Genomic DNA, 18,113 nt, shown 5'->3' on the forward strand with positions numbered 1-18,113 from the left:
TCTAATCCATGGAATTCTGCTTCATTAACAATAAGGCAAAAAAAATCACTCTGCTCTCCACTATAGAAAAGGGATGCACACTGCACAATTTCCTATGGCATATATAGAAGAATATTTTTTTAAATAATAGGCTGCATTTTGCTAGCCTTTTGAAAATATTTTCATGCTAGATTCTTCTTCATCATCATCATCCTCATAATAACTAATATTTATTTACTTTCAGGTTTGCAAGTGCTATACAAATATCTCATTTGATCCTCACAATAACCCTGTGAAGCAGACTCTTATTAACACCATTTACAGGTGAGGAAACTGAGGCAGAGTTTAATTAATTTGCCTAGGGTTCCATAGCTAGCAATTTATTTGAGACTGGATTTGAACACGGGTCTTCCTTACTCCTATTCAAGCACTCAATGTACTACACTAGCTTACTGTCTCAGATGTCCTTTTAGTTTTAATTTGCGTTGATTTTTTTCTCCATAGCCCTCTCCTGTATATCCCTTTCTCCCCATTTACACAGTCACCATCCTAGTTCAGCTCTCATCACCTCTCATTCAATGTTATCCTAATTGACCTCCCTTCCTAAAGTCTCTATGTACTCAAATCCATCTTCCAACAAAGCTTCCAAAGTGGTTTTCTTAAAATAGGTCTAGATCTCCCTCCTACATCATTGCCTCCCTATTAGCTCTATGATCAAATAAAAATATCTCTGGCATTTGAAGCTCTTTACAACTTTACCAGGATTTTTATGCAATACTCTCCACCAAATACTCTATGATCAAACCATGTTGTTTATTTGGGGTTCCTCACACATTATGCTCCATCTCCCACCTTCATGCTTTTGTACTGTCTCATAACTGAAATGCTCTCTCTCCTCACCTTCACCTTATAGAATTACTAGGTTCCTTTAAGACTCAGTTCTAATGTGACCCTTTGCAAAAGGATTTTTCTAAGTCCCTCAAACTGCTGGTTCCTCATTCTCTAAAATTACTTTGTTTCTACCCTGAATCTTATATATACCTATTTATGTCATGCTGTCTGTTCCATTAGAATATAAGTTTCTTGAGAACAGTGACTGTTTCTGCTTTCCTGTATATCCCCAAGTGCTAATCACAGTGCTTGATACATACTAAGTACCATGATATAGCTATAACATACACTATATAAGAATATATACTATAATAAATGCAATTAATATTATAGTAAATGCTTATTGATTGTGTAGTATAAACTATCAGACTGAAAAAAGAAAAGGCAAGCAATATAACATTTTGGCCAACTCACTACAAATTCATCATAATATCTAGGTATTGAGTGTTCTGCTTTTCCTGACTGGTGCTTCCTGATGCCACATTGGGTTCTCTCCTATGTCTCTTTCCCACAAGGCTTTATTCTCAATTAGCCAGCACTAGAAAGTGATCTGAAACTAATCCCTACTTTCGCTAATGGCTTAAGGTACTTCCTAAGGTCATTTGTATTTTAAATAGGGAACCACTGAAAACAAAGGAATGATAAACGTTTTAAAGGATTAATTTATAATAATTGAATTGCAGACCCTATGAATAATATGAGATATATTTAGGATAATATAAATCCTTGTTTCTTGGGTTCCTTAAAGTTTTAGTTAAATACTCACTTTCTACAAGGAGCCTTTGTGGGTCCTCAATCTAAGTGCTTTTATTCTACAATCATCTCCAATTCATCCTATATATTTTCTGCATATTGTCTAATCCATTTGACTAAGTTACTTTATAGCAGGAACTATTTTTTGCCTTTCTTTGTATTCCCAGATCTTAATAGAGTGCCTGACACACAACAGGTGCTTAATAAATGCTTACTTAATGATTGAGGAAATGAGTTGATGAGCCCTACTGAAAGCCCTTGCTCATTACTGACTCTTATTATCCTGCTTCATCTTTGTTCTGAATGGAACTTCGCAGTCCTGTTACTCCTCTCTCACAAATACTCATTAACAAATTATTGCATTTACAATGAAGATTCATACCATTGATATAAACTCCCACCTTCATCTTCATCAAATTCCCTTATCTTAATTTAAAATTTCTTCCTGTTGGTAAAGTAAAACTAATATACTATCTTTTGGGTTATAGGAAATGCTCACTTTTTTATCCATGTAGTATGGGTCCATATCTTCCAAGGGCTCTGACACCATTCCTGGAGGTATGTCTCCATAAATAAATGGAAGCTGTTTGCCAGCTTCCAAGTCACTACTTGGCTTTGGACCTTCTTCTTCTTCATCTGTTTTCTCCTCTTTAGGTTCCTTAGATTTTCCTTCAGTAATGCGTTGTTCAATGAGTGCAAGAGACTCTCTGGTGAAGTAGACGAAGCTCTCAGGTCCTGGGGGAGGCAACATTGCCATCTTTTCATCCTGTAAATGTTAATTCCCTTTCTTTTCTTTATATAAGAGGCCTGCATGAGATAGGATGGGGGGGAAGAACAGAAAATATTCATAAAAATAATATTTTAATTATAACCAAAAAAGCAGTACTTTTTCTAAAATATGAATATATATATATGTATATATACATTTAAAACTAGGATTAAGAGCTTCAACTGAATTCTCCACCAAACATGACATTGCAGCTGAAAGTAAATCAAATCAATCCAAAGTCCATACATTATTATGGTTTGTGATTATTTTCCTCTAGATCAGGAGATTGTAACCTCTGTGAACTAATAAAAATGATAATATGAACTATTAAAAATATTATTTCAGTCTAATTTGTTTCCTTTATAATCTCTCTAAATTTTGATTTTGAATATTTTATTAATATATCTCCATTATCCCACTTTATTAAACTTTGACCTCTTGATGGCTTAACTATCAATTATTGTATTGTACTACACTATCATTTAGGTACAATGATAGATGTCTATCAATGATAGATGTCTATCATTCACGGAGGAGAGTGGTTCATTCAGAGAATACTGCGAGCTGATGAACATAAAGGTTAGTTATCAGACTTTAAGCTCCTAAATAAGCAAATTCTAGAAAACCAGCACTGTTAGATCTTGAACTCAGTTGATGACATAGAAGCCTATTTGCTTGCTGATTTTTTTGGGGGGGAGAGGAAGGTGTTAGGTCTTTCTCCCTCCTTTTTTCCATACCTTTCCCTTTCCTAACCCCCTTAACTCATTTGACACAGCTGCCAAACTAACAATTTGTATGTATAGACCAGGTAATGTCATTCCTGTTAGAAATTCTGAAGCAGACTTTTATAGTCAGCCTAATCAAGTTCCATTTTCTTATCTAGACCTTGGAGCTCCCTTACCCTTCTCTCACATCCCCCCCTTCACATACTTTATGCTTCAACCAAATGACTAGTCTCCCTCATATTCCTTATACAAGTGTTCTGTGTCCATTGATTGCTAGGGTATAGGACCTCAGAGAGTCACTTTGGGGAAGGACCTCAAAAAGTGTACCACAGAATACTGCTACTGTTGAACTTGTCATGCATAGTCGCTATTGCTTAGTCCTTAGGCATATTCCATTCCTCAGATCTTAAATACTTCACAGCACAGCCCAAAGCACAAAACTTTACTTAGGGACATAAGCAGCTCAAGGGAACACAGATGCAGACACACAGGGAAAGCCACCCAGGTAACCAGACTCCCCAGAGCTGCCCCGCTCTGCCACTGCACAGTGTTACCTGGTTTTCTTGCTTTCTCCTTCCTTCCAAAACACATCATCCAACCGCCACAATAGAATGAACCAGTGTAGAAGCCAGTCCAAATATCCAAGCTTCTCATTCTTTCTATGTTCTGCCTACAGACAGCTTCAGAGCAGGAGAGGAGCTCATGCCCCCATTAATTTAGTTAGCAGTAGCTATTAATTTCTTGCTTGACAGATCCACTACCTTTCTGATTGTAATTACACCCTGATCTTTCTGAATACTGCATCTTTACTCACACTGTTCCCTATACCTTGAACTCACTCCCTTGCTGAATTCCTGTCAGTATTTTAAAATACAGGGAAGGGGCAGCTAGGTGGAACAGTGAAGAGAGCACTGGCCTTGGAGTCAGGAGGACCTAAGTTCAAATCTTGACACTTACTACCTGGGTGATGCTCCAAATCACCGCTTTTTGGAGAAATCCAAACTAAAATAATTTGAGGCTCCATCTCATATCCCTCAGAATGCCAAAGATAATAAAAAAGGAAAATGATACATGTTAGAGGAGGTACAGGAAAAACAGGTACACTGAAGCACTGTTTGTGGACCTGTGAATGAGTATAACCATTCCTGAAAGCAATTTGCAATTATACGCAAGTTGCTAAATGATGTGTGCCCTTTGACTCAGAGATACTAACTCAGAGATACTACTGCTATACCTATACTCAAGAGAAAATAAAGAAAGAGGAAATGATCCTTTATGTATAAAAGTATTTATAACAGCTCTTTTAGGTGGTACCCCAAAAGTACTGAAGTAATGGTACCTCCTATGTAAGACTTTTCCTGATTCTCCTACATATTTAAGACTTCTCTTGAAATTATATTTACTTATCTCTGTATATATGTATATCCACAATAAAATGTAAGTTCCTTGAGTAAAAGAATGTGATACTTTTTTTTGCCTCTGAATTTTCATTTCTTATTGCAGAACAGATGTTTAACAAATACTTGCTGAATTCAATTCCTGGATTATCCTCACGATACCTATTCTGACCAAAAATGGAATTTATGGAGCAAGTTATCAAAGACATCATTTATAGGACAAGAATTAAGAAATCCAACTCCATTCTCTTTGACAAGAAGATCCTAAATGGGGTCATGAAGAATGGGGCACAGTTGAAATGGCTGGACAAGAACAGGAATACCAGACTGTTGAGAAACTGGAAGCCACAAAAACCACAACCACCATTTACAGTCAAATAATGGTTGTTGAGGCTAACCGATAAAGCCCCGGTGCCATCTGGATCTTAGCCAGAACTCTGAAGATGAGGAAACTGAAGTATTCCATTGAAGAATGTAGAAAGCCACCAACCTGTAGATAGGCAGAAGAGCTAGGCTAATCTGAAAGTAGCCACCTCTCTGATAAATCTTATATCACACTTATGCAAAGTGTTCACATTTTGAAAGGTTATACTTGATTCTCTTTTGTGTTATAGTTCAAAAGAATAAATGGCTTGATTCCAGACAAAGTAGGAACTGAAGATATCTTGGAGACCGGTGGAATGGGACCAGATTTTCATGATATAGTCCCTCAAAGTGTATTGTTACAGCCTCTTCTTCCTTCTATTCCAGTCTACAACTCACTATCGAGTATCCTTTTTCTCACTTTCTTAACCCAAATCATATATGCCACTTGTTCTTGATGGGTCATAGCTATTGATCGAATGATCATTATAAGGACTTCACCTGTCATGTCAGGAGAAAAGAAAGAGAGAAACTTATAGGGATAGAGAAAAAAAGCTCCAGGAAATAAAGTGAGGTAAAGGAAGATATTATTATATTGTAAAAGATGCAGGAAAAGAGAGATTTTGATGGTATTCAGTGTTATGCCTTATACTTGTCTAAAATTAAATATTATCTATTTAATAAAATTGTGTAAATATTTCTATTTATAATAGATACATTTTAATAATTATGATTATCACTATATAATCTAGATATAAAATATAAGATATATTTTATAACATATTTATGTAATATAATTTTGTATTGATTTTATATTAAGTATAAAATTAAAATCAGATAAAATTTCTATATGAAATTTACGTTGAAATAAGAATGGGGATGAAATAAGGGCAAAGAAGAACATAATAATGGACTCTTCCCTTTTCTTTTCTCTCCCACATCTTTCCCATCCATGCTGTCTCCCTTCATCACCATTCCTACTGCCCCAATCTAGTAGAGGTCCTCATTAGCATTCATGTGCACTATTGTAATAATCACTTACCAAATCTTCCTACCTATACTCTCCTTCCTTGACACAACTATCAGACTTATCTTCCTTAAATAGAGATCTGATCATATTACATTTCTCCTTAAAAATTTCAGTGGCTCCCTATTTCATAAAAAAAAACAAAAAACAAAAAATAAAGTGCTCAGGGATAACTAGCTGTCTGACATTCACAGCTGTCTGACATTCACAGCTGTCTAGTATTGCCAGCTTCATCCTCCATTCTTACCTTATTATCTTATTACTCTACACACTCCTCTATTGTATGCCAATACAATAAAAATGACAATGCTACTTAAACTAATTTACCATTCCAATGCTATGCCAATCAGATTACAAAGGGAATAACTTATAGAAATAGAAAAAAATAGTAGCAAAAATCATATGGAGGAACATAAGATCAAGAAGCTCAAGGAAAATGATGAAAAAACTGGGAAGGAAACAGAGCTTGTTAGTAGTTATATCTAAAACTACCTCACAAAGCAGGGATAATTAAAATGATTTGTCACTGGTAAAAAAAAAAAGTGCAACACACGGTACACAATACAAAGAAGTAAAGGAGTAAAACACACCCAGAGTACCACAGCATTGAATAAATCCAAAGATCCCAGGCACTGGGGACAGGACTCACTCTTTGGAGAAAAAAAAACAAAGCTGCTGTACAACAGGAAAATAAGCTCCAAATGGATATGTGATCTAGATATAACAAGTCACATTATAAGCAAATTAGAGAAGCAGGGAAGAAATTATCTTTTGGATCAATGGATAGAGGAATAATTCATGATTAAATAAGTGACAATAAATAATCAAACAAGATGAAATTGAGTTTTGATTATATAGTTAATTTTTTTGAACTCATGTAATATGGCAAAAATTACAAGTGAAATCACTAACTGGGAAAAAAATCTTTGCAACAAATTTCTCCAATAAAGGTCTCTGTTCCAGGTATATGAGTGGCTGATAAAAATGTGTAAGAATAACAGCCATTTCCCAATTGATAAATGTTCTAAGGATATGAGCAGGCAGTTCCCAAAGCAAAGAACCTAGGTATAGAGGTATCTATAGGTAAATGAAAAAATGCTCCATTTCACTAATGGAGAAATCCCAATTAAATCAGCTTTACAGATCCATTTCACATTTGTCACAATGTAAAAATGAAGAAAATAGGAAAATGATAAATGTCAGAGACATTGTGGGAAAACGAGTACATTGATGCAAAATTGGTAGAGTTCTGAATTGGTCTAGCCATTCTGAAAAGCAATTAGGAACTATCCTGGGAAAGTTACCTAACTACACATATCCTTTGACCCAGTAGCACCAGTAGGCTGATATATCTAAGAAATGAAAAATGAAGACGAAAAAATCTTTATAAAATCTTTATATTGTATTTTTTTGTGGTAGTCAGGAACTGTAAATGATGAGAGTGTCCTGTTGGGGAATGGCTAAACAAATTATGGTTTTTTAAAGTAACACATTATAATTCCCTAATATCATTGTACCCTAAGAAATAATGAAATACGCAATTGGAGAAGAAATTGGGAAGACAATTATGGACCGATGCAGAATGAAGTGAGCAGAAATAGGAGAACAAATTATAAGGAGAAAATCAGAAAGACTTAAGAATTCTGATCACCATAACAATAAATCATGAATCCAAAAACTGAAGATGAAATATAACACTTACCTCCTTGCAAGACAGATGATGGACTTAAAATCAGATATTTATTTTTTGGATATAGCTAGTGTAAAAATTTGCTTTGTTATACTATGAAGTTATATAATGCAGGCTTTGTTTTCTTTTAAATTTTCTGTTTTTCCATTTTTTTTTAAATGCTCTATAAGGGGAATAGTAAGTTAATTTAAAAAATACTTGTTACTCAAAAAGTAGAAATTTTTTTAAAAACTGTTTAAAAATAGAACGTGAACTCCTTGAGGGCAGCTAGAGGGCACAGTGGATAGAGCATCAGACCTGGAGTCCTGTAGACTCATCTTCTTGAGTTCAAATCTAACCTCAGATACTTACCAGTTGTCTGATCCTGGGCAAGTCACTTAACCCTGTTTGCCTCAGTTGCTCATCTGTGAAATGAGCTGGAGAAGGAAATATAAACCAGTCCAGAATCTTTGCCAAAAAGAAACTCCAACATGGGGTCATGAAGAGTCAGAAATGACTGAAAAAGTGATTGAATAACAAATGCTCCATAAGGGCTGGGATTTTCTTGCTTGTTTGTGTTTGATATTCCCAGGGCTTAGTATAGTGCCTGAAATACATTAAGCACTTAATAATTTTTTTATTCATTCATCTCCCCTATCCTAGACCACATGAAATACTTTGTATTATAATTCCATAATGCATGGACCTTAAAAGTAGGGATCACAGGCCCCAAGGAATGTATAATTAATGAATACAATCATGGGAAGATGAGCTGCATCATGCAACATTAGGCAACCATTCCTAACCTTCACTCACTATCCCCTAATACTACTTCATTCACCCTCCTCCCACTGATAAGCAAGCTCTCATTTCCCCCTTCTGAGATAATCATCAGCCCTTTAGTGAAGTTATAATGTAATTACAAGCGGGGTACCCATAGCAGAAGCCTCAGAAAGTGCTACTAGGAAAATTTCTCCTTTTCTGGCATACCCAAACCCTTCCTTCCACTAATCATCTCACACCTATGAAAGGTTCCTTAGAGGGCTGGCTTTTGATTGGTTAGTGTTAATATTTTTACTGAAAGAAAAAAAATTATGAACCATTCATTCAAAGATATTTTTACAAAATTTATCTCTTCTGTCTTCATTTCTATTTTTGTGTTTCACTATATATGTGTATGTGTGTGTACAGATATGTAAAATTTCAATACCATAGTACATTTGGATTTATATGTACATAATTACAAATGTGCCTATTTTGAAGGTATGCTCAAAAAATTTATTGATGAGGGAGCAATCAAAAAATTTGGAGATTATTGCTCTAATGTACTGGGCAGGAATTATCATGAGAAGGTAATCCCCTAGCTACAGATGCCTTCCCTTTAAGAGTACTATTTTTCTACTCTGTTTATATCTTTTATGTACTTAGTTGTTTGCATGTCTCTACCTCATGAGACATTATACTTTTTGAAGGCAGAGACTGTCTTTTTGCCTCTCTTTGCATTCCTGTGCTTAGGTCAGTGCCTCCTATTTCAAAATCACTTAGTAAATATTTAGTGCCTTGAGAAAGAATGAGTGGCAATCTTCACTAATGTAAGGAATATCAATATTAATTAGCTCACAGATGCATTGATTTATTAAAGTATTTATCATGTAATATTCCCTGTATAACAGGAAACATTCCAGAATTTTTCTTTCTTTGCTATCTATGTTTTTGTATTCAAGGCTGCAAGTTCCATTAGAGCAAGGATAATGTCTTAAGTAAAGTTTGCATCTTCCCTAGTGGCCAGCACTGTTTACTGAAGCTAGTAAGGGATTCATAAATGTTTATTGAGATGAACTTATTGAATTAATGGAGGAGAGGGGTCATTACATGTGGGAGCAATGGTAAACTTTGTCAACTTCAGCATTTTGCTCAAGGGGATACCTGAGTGTCAGGTCAACAATCTACAGATGTTAGTTTGCTGTACTCTTAAAGCTGAGCTAATTCAAGTTGAATAGGCCTCTCTCCCCCTCCCTCAATGTTATAAAATGAAGATTTCTTTAAAGAATAGAAAATCACTGAGAATGATGAAATCCTAAAGCTATTTTAGCAATATCCTCAATGCTCCTAAAGCATGGGTTATAGCCTCATAGATATATTGGTCTTTTATCTCTATACATTTTCATCTAAATTTCTTGAAATTCAGTAGATAATCTCTTTTGTCAAAACTTTCCAAATTAAGACAAAATAGGTCCAAGAATATAAAAGGGAATTTCCTTGAAAACTAAGATAATGGATACTTTTATAAACCTGAAGTAATAAATCATTGTTGAGAAATACAGTACATGGGCAGATGTTCTAAAGAAAACTGAGTGTACTTTGACAATTCATTTTGTTCTTTTGTTTTGTATTCTACCAATTAAGAAATAGTTTTTCTGAGAAAAGATTACATTTGGCAAATAAAAACATAAGGAGAGCAGAAGTCTAAGCACCCAGATGATAAAATGGCTCCAAATGAGATTCCAGCTAACTCCCAAGCAGCACAAAACACTAAAAGGAGTGAGTGGCGCCACTCTATAACTGCATCACTTAGCACCTGGGACACAACAGCTTCGGCTGTACAGTGAAGAAACTGTGATTTGGAGAGCCTATTTGATCTGATGCCATCACACTCAGGCAGGGAGAGAACTAAAGTTTACTTCTTTTTTTAGGTTTATATTAGCAATTCCAAAGCAAAATATACGAGTCAACTCGGTCACGATAATGGGCCTTACAGTGTGAGCAAGGATGTAAAAAAGGGTTAAAGGTAATTATGCTCCTCCAGCTTTCCCCTATTCCCACATCAATTAAAATAAAACATTAATTACATTTAGAACAAAATATTGACTTTCCTATCATGCTCCAGCACAATGACAAATACAAGTAATTCAACAAATGCTACAGGTTTTATAAGTTGGTTACAAACAAATTCAAAAAAATCAACTTACATAGACATGGTATTTTAATAATTTAAAATACTTGAAGAGAGTACAAATTCGGGTCTTCGATTTTACTGAAATTTGACATTTGATTTAATGAACATAGCTATTATTTTTATATTAGATGTTTCTTCTTTGAACCTAAAATATTTTCATATAAAAAAGATTTAATAATTTATGGGTCCTCTTCTAACTCTAAAACTCAATGACTCTAAGATCTGAGTACTCACTTTGTATGACATCATAATAAACCCTATCAAAGGTTTATATAATGTGGAAATGATATGGTTCTTCTCCTTAAAGACTTTACACATCCTGAGGAGGGCCTTCCATACAGTGTTGTTGTGAAGCTCTAATGAGATAATTTATGCAAGGCATTTTACAAATTTAAGAACATATTGTTACTGTCAGCTGATCATGATGATGTACTTTATTTGAGATTAATGATTTGAATTCAATCAATTAGCAACCAATTAACAATTAATAACTGCCCATTGTGTTCCAGACTCTGTCAGTTGTTAGGGAAACAGAGACAGAAAGAAACTTCTTTCTGCTTTCAAGGAGTTTCTTTGCTCTTTGAGGCCATTTGTTTCTTATATCACCCTGCTTTTCTGGGGGGAGGGGAGGAGCTTTCTCCTAGGGCACAAACATTCAATTTTTAATTTTTTCCCCATGTCAAGACAAATTTTAGCATTCATTTTTTACAAAATTTTGAGTTCCAAATTTTTCTCCCTCCCTCCCCTCCCCTCTTCCTTAAATGGTAGGCAATTTGATACAGGTTACACATGTGCTATAGTAAAAACATATTTCCATATTAGTCACAGTTGTGGAAGAAGAAATACATCAAAAGGAAAAAAAGACTATGAAATAGAATAAAGTGAAAAAAGTATGCTCTGATCTGCATTCAGAGTTCATCAGTTCTTTATCTGGATGTGAATAGCAGTTTCCTTCCTGAGTCCTTTGTACCTGTCTTGGATCATTGTGTTCCTGAAAAAGGCTGAGTCATTCATAGTTGATCCTCACACAATGTTGTTTATACTGTGTACAATGTTTTCCTGGTTCTGCTCATTTCACTTTCCATGACTTTGTGGATGTCTTTCTAGGTTTTTTCCTGAAAATTGGCTATTCTTCATTTCCTATTGTAAAAAATTATTCATTTGGATCCCTACCCTTTTCCAATCAATATTAATTAGTTTGTTAGTCTATATGAACCATATAGGGACAGATTGGTTCTTATAGTGGGCCTGATACTTTAATGTAATGTTCACTACTTGTTTGCTAAGTTATGAAGCTCATTTGTACAACCACAGGGACACTGACAAAGAAATCTCCATCCTGCTTTGCTCAACCAAGCATGGGTGGTGGTACAGTATGGAAAGTTGCTCCTGATATGTTCTTGGAGCATATGTATATTTTATACCATTTCCTCCTGCCCAACCTAAGGAGAAGTCCAAGTATCTTGTGACTCTCTAGTCAGTGGAGATATTCCTTGCCTCACCCAACTAGTGACCCTGCTGAAACACCATTTTTGCTTCTTTTAGCTTATGCGTTATACGTCAACAAATGGAATTATTTTGTATTTTGTACAGTCACTTTAGAATGTCTAGGTATCAAACTCTATAAATATAAAGACCTGGAAAAAGGCAGCATCTCAGATTGTGAGGAAGATCTGAAGTCCACTTCATTAGAGGGGACCACAGACCCTTTAATAAAGTGTCATTGCCTCAGAGCATATTTCACAGATGGTTCAGCCATTTCCCAGTTGATGGGCATCCATCCCCTCATTTTCCAATATTTTGCCACCATGAAAAGAGCTATTATTTTTACATATGAAGGTATTTTTCCCATTTTTTATGATTTCTTGGGGATAAGGGTGTGCACAGTTTGATTATCCTTTGGGAATAGTTCCAAATTGCTCTCCAGAATAGTTGGATCAGTTCACAGTTTTGCCAATAGTACATTAGAGTCCTAGTTTTCACACATTCTCTCCAACAATATAGATAGCTTTGATTCCTTCATCTGAAAACTGCCTGTTCACAACATTTGACCATTTATCAACTGGAAAATGGCTTGTATTCCTACAAATTTGACTCAGTTCTCTATTTATTTGAGAAGGCATGTATCAGAGACACTATCTGGAAAGTTAAGCAGATTTGACTTTTCCCCACTTTATTTGTCATTATCTTCTCCCCTGCGAGCAGGAAATCTATCCCTTCTTTGAGCTCTTCCCAATGACAGCTTAAAAAGGAAACATGCCTTTTTGTTGTCTTTAGCTTTCCTTTTCCTGCCCCCCACTCCACTCTGTGAGTTTAGGATGTCTGACACTGTTTTTACAGGATAGCACCACACCTCCACTATCATCTTCTTTTCTTTCCTTCTATAGACATGTATTTTGAGCCATACAACTTAACTTCTAGTCATAACTTTTCCAAATAACTTTTATTTGGAAATTGGAAAAATGTTGGAAGAACTATTAGTGGAGGTCACAGACCATTCTGTTGCTTATTTGTTGTTTACCAATGGAATTTTTGAGGTAGTACAAAAACATACAGGAGTTCAGGAAGAATCTATCCAAAGACAGAACATTATGTTGGCTACTGAGAAGGAAGGGAGCCTATAAAAAACTCATATGGACATGGATGAAATAAGGATGCCTATTGTAAATAAGACAACTCTGCTTTGGTAGAGTTTGGGCTAGAATATTGGTGATTGATACATTAGAAGAGATTCACACTTTAGAAGATCTGATAATGAGATACTCTGTAATGATGGGGAGAGTCATGCCATAGACTGAAAAAATTACTTTAAAAATAAGAATCTTATTTCACAGCTATCACAGATTTAAGATATTAAAGTTATTTTGCCCTCCCTCTCTTTTCCAACTTCTCAACCTGCTTCTTTTCCTCCCTCCTCTCTCTAATTTCTTCTCCTTCCTCCTCTCTTCCAGTCTTTCTGATTAAATGTATCTAAATCATCATGTATATTAAAGTCTATTCTGAAAATTTGTGTTGGATGAATTGACAAGTCACTTCGCCTTTTTGAGCTCCTTTCTTCCTCTGTAATATACAATATGATATTTTTTATCATCATTGTACTGTATCTGTTATCTCTTATTAAGTGAGCCCAATACACTTTTGCTAATGCTTTTTCGCAATGGGGTAACAAGATGAATTTAACAATATCTTCAAAATACTTCATGCAATTCAACGTTAGCAACATTTTCTTGTACATTTCTAAACAAATATTCAGAATCGTACTACATATTCAGACAGTATAATTAGAGTATGGTTTAATGCATGTGCACCACCCACCCCCACCCACACACATACACCCCCCCCCCACACACACACACACAGAGCTATAACTTTCATATTTTTGGAACATAGCTTATTTCTGGCCTCCTTAACTTATGCAAGAGTGATGTCATGCTTAACTATTGTGTAATAATGTCATCTAGAAGATAAAATGAAATATTTTAGAGTACTTCCATATTATATCATTTGTTTTAATCCTGAGAACTCTCTCATATAATTAGTGTTAACTTTATATGCTCAGAGTTCTACAATAGAAGAGAGGAATATAACATCTGATAACATTAGTAATAATAATAGCATTTATATAGTATTTTAAGGTTTGCAAAGCACTTTCCATATGTTATCTCATTTCAGCTACACAATGAAATAGGTGCTATTCTCAACATTTTACAGATGAGGAAACTAAGAATGAGAAAGGTTAAGTAGCTTGTCTAGGATGCCACATCTTCCTGACTACAATTCTAAAACTCTATCTACTACCATACCACCCATATTTGAGGGATGATCAAACAATAGGTATGTTTTGGCTTTTATGGGGAAAACTACTTTTTTTTTTAAAGAAAGGAATTAGAAGAGGCCTCAGGAACCTTGTTCAGATACTCAAAACAATTCTAGTCAATTGAAAATTTCTTTGTTGGAGACCATCTCATATAGAAGAGTAGGAGGAAACAGTACAGACCTAGCTGTTTGACACATCTACTCAAACAAAAATCTAAAAAAAAGTGCGAGGCTGAATAGGCATCAGGAAGTCTAAGAAGAAGCCACAATGGGCCATCTTTCCAGGCCAAGATTACAAATTTTACATACAAGCAAGTGACCAGAACGGCAAATGTGCAAGAAGAGTGAGTAGGGTTCATAGCTGTGCTGAGGCTTAGAGCAGGATCTTAGTCTCTATTACTCTCACCAGCTAGAAGATCCTGGACTTAATTCCTGGGTTCAGAACAAATTTAAGCAACTTAAACTTTTATACAGGTATAACTCTACAAATATGGTCAGATACACAATGATCAAAACCTTAGCTCCTTCCCTTTAAAGCCTGTCCTGCACCTCATTTCCTTGTCACAGCATTCCTTCTTTTGTTTTTGTTTATTTTTTTTAATTTAAATCCAAGGTCAGTCACATTCCTGGAAAATTATCTGAACAGTATGTAAAACCCACAGTGGGATCTGAGTCAAAAAACCTTGGACCAGTTCTGCTGACAGAGGCCCAATCATTTCATGACTCAGGCATTCTGATGGGTTTGAAGGTCTTTGGCTAAGGATGAACTGTTTGAGAAGTGCTTCTCACAATTTGGAGAAGGGATATGTCTGTTTCCCAGTGTGCAAGGTAGATAGCTAGGGACCCATTCTGTTGAAAAAAGCATCAATAATCATGAGAGTGGTAGGTCCCAGTGTGGAGAAGCTGGTGTTGCTCAAGGTTCTCTTAGTGACTGAAATGAGCCCCACACTATGCATAAACAAAGAGGTGCTGGAAGGAATGCAAGAATGAAGGAAGAAGGAAAGAGAAAAAGAAAGAAGGAAGAAACAGGGAAAGAAGTAAAAAAGAAAAAAGGAAAGAAGGAAGAGAGAAGGAAAGAATATAGGAATGCATAGGGGGAAAGAAGGAAAGAAGAAAGGACAGAAGGAAGTAAAGAAGGAAAAAGCGAGGGGGGAAGAAGAGAAGAAGGTTGGACAATAAGCTGTAATTAGAGTGTAGCTGTAGAGAAGAGGGATAGGGGAGTGGAAGTAGATTGCATCTGTCACAGGACACTAGTGCTGAGCATGTCCTTCTCCCATGACACTTTAATTATAAAGAGGGGAAGAAAAGAGCAAAGAAAGGAAAAAAGAAGTAGAAGAGAACAAGATGAAGGTAAATTCATAAATAATGATCATAACTGAATGGGAATAGGATGAACCCAAGCACAAAATATAGGAGAATAGTAAAATGGATTAGAAATCAGAATCCAACCATATATTTTTATAAGAAACACATGGGAGGGGACAGAGTCAAGATGGCAGAGTAACAGCATGGACTTGCTAGTGCTCTCCCCCCAAACCCAGCCAAATACCACTAAAAAAAATTATTCTAAACAATTCTGGAGCTGCAGAACCCACAGAATGACAGAGGAAAGCAAATATCCAGCCCAAGAAATCCTGGAAGGTCGTAAGGAAGTACCTATTGTGCCACACTGGGAGTAGAGCACAGTCCAGTGTGGGCCATGCCAGCACAGATGGGGCCTTAGGAGGCTTTTGGGGGGAACGAATCTTGGGCACCTGTGGCATTTTTCAGACTTCACGACCCTAAAACACTGAGGACAAATTGGAAGTCAGTGGGAAAAAACCTGTGAGACCTGTGTGAGAGAGTAGAGTGGCTAGACTGTAGGCCCAGTGTTGTAGAGCCCACGGAGGAGGAGCCCACAGCAGCAACAGCAGGAGCAGGGGCAGTGGCAGCAGTAGCAACTGTTTCTGGAGTTCTAGGCCCATAGATTGTGAAAAATTGAGCCCCTTAGAGTACAACCAGCAACCCAACAGGAAGCAAAGAACTACCTTGACAAAGAGTTCAAAAGTCAAGTAATCAGCTGGGAAAATGAGAAAAAATTGGAAAAAGAATCAGACTATAGAATTTTACTTTGGTGACAAGGAAGATCAAAACATACAAACAGAAAAAGCAACAAAATCAAAGTTCCTCCATCTAAAACCTCCAAGAAAAAATATGAATTGATCTCAGGCCATGGAAGAGATCAAAAAGCACTTTAAAAATCAAGTAAGAGAAGTAGAGGAAAAATTGGGAAGAGAAATGAGAGTGATACAAGAAAAAAAAATGAAGAACAAGTCAACTGCTTGCTATAGGAGACCCCAAAAATGCTGAAGAAAATAATGCTTTAAAACATAGACTAATCTAAATGGCAAAAGAGACCCAAAAAGCCAATGAGAAGAATGCCCTAAAAAGCAGAATTGACTGGGGAATGGTGTATGAATGTAGTGGAATATTATTGTGCTGTAAGAAATGATGAACAGGAAAACTTCAGAGGGGCCTGGAAAGACTTATATGAACTGATGCTGAGTGAAAGGAGCAGAATCAGGAGAACTTTACCCACAGCAACAACCACAGTATGAGAGAATTTTTTTCTGGTAGACTTAGAACTTCATTATAATGCAAGGACTTAAAAAGTTCCCAGTGGTCTCTTAAGGCAAAATGCCTCCCACATCCAGAGAAAGAACTATGGAATTCGATCACAGAATGTAGCAGATCATTTTCTTTTGTATTACATTTTGGCTTGTTTTATGATTTCTCCCATTCATTTTAATTCTTCTATGCAACATGACTAAGGTGAAAATGTATTTAACAGGAATGTATGTGTAGAACCTATATAAAATTGCATGCAGACTTGGGAAGGGGGTAGGATGAGGAGAAGGAGGGAGGGAGAAAAATCTAAGTTATATGGAAGTGATTGTAGAACACTGAAAACAAATAAAATGATAAAAAAAATTTTTAAAAAAACAGAATTGGTCAGAAGGAAAAGGAGGTCCAACAGCTCACTGAAGAAAATAATTCCTTAAAGAACAGAGATGGAGCAGATGGAAGCTAATGATGATGAAAAAATCAAGGAATTATAAAATAAAGCTAAAGGAATGAAAAAATAGCACACAATGTGAAGTATTTCATTGGAAAAACAACTGACCCAGGAGAGAGGGTTTAAAAATGATTAGACTACCTGAAAGTCATGATAAAATAAATGAGCCTAGACATTATTTTTCAAGAAATTATCAAGAAAAACTGCCCTGATATTCTAGAACCTGAGGGTAACATAGATATTGAAAGAATTCACTAAATGCCTCCTGAAAGAGATCCCAAAAGAAAAACTCTTAGGAATACTGTAGTCAAAGTCCAGAGCTCTCAGATCAAGGAGAAAATATTACAAACAGGCAGAAAGAAACAGAGTATTTTGGAAACACAACCAGGATAATACAAGACCTAGTAGCTTCTACATTAAGGGTTCAGAGGGCTAGTAATATGATATTCCAAAGGTCAAAGGAACTAGGATTAAAACCAAGGATCACTTATCCAGCAAAACTGAGTATAAAATACTTCAGGGGAAAAAATGGTCATTCAATGAAATAGAGGATTTTCAAGGATTCTTGTTGAAAGGACCAGAGCTGAATAGAAAATTTGACTTTCAAACACGAGAATCAAGAGAAGCATGAAAAGGTAAACAGGAAAGAAAAATCATAAGGGACTTACTAAAGTTGAACTGTTTGCATTCCTACATGGAAAGGTCATATTTGT

The 18,113-nt window shown here is 35.8% G+C and overlaps 1 protein-coding gene across 1 annotated transcript in view; it reads right to left on the reverse strand.

Moving 5' to 3' along the window:
• SCN9A (sodium voltage-gated channel alpha subunit 9) overlaps positions 1-18,113 on the reverse strand; it is a 190,472-nt gene that overhangs the window by 97,378 nt on the left and 74,981 nt on the right. Inside the window, exon 2 of the mRNA XM_072612196.1 lies at positions 2,123-2,430. Coding sequence (XP_072468297.1) covers positions 2,123-2,380 — 258 coding nt within the window. The 5' untranslated portion in view covers positions 2,381-2,430. The remainder of the gene's footprint in view (positions 1-2,122; positions 2,431-18,113) is intronic.

The sequence above is a fragment of the Notamacropus eugenii genome, chromosome 5 (assembly GCF_028372415.1).
Source record: "Notamacropus eugenii isolate mMacEug1 chromosome 5, mMacEug1.pri_v2, whole genome shotgun sequence".
NCBI lineage: Eukaryota > Metazoa > Chordata > Mammalia > Diprotodontia > Macropodidae > Notamacropus > Notamacropus eugenii.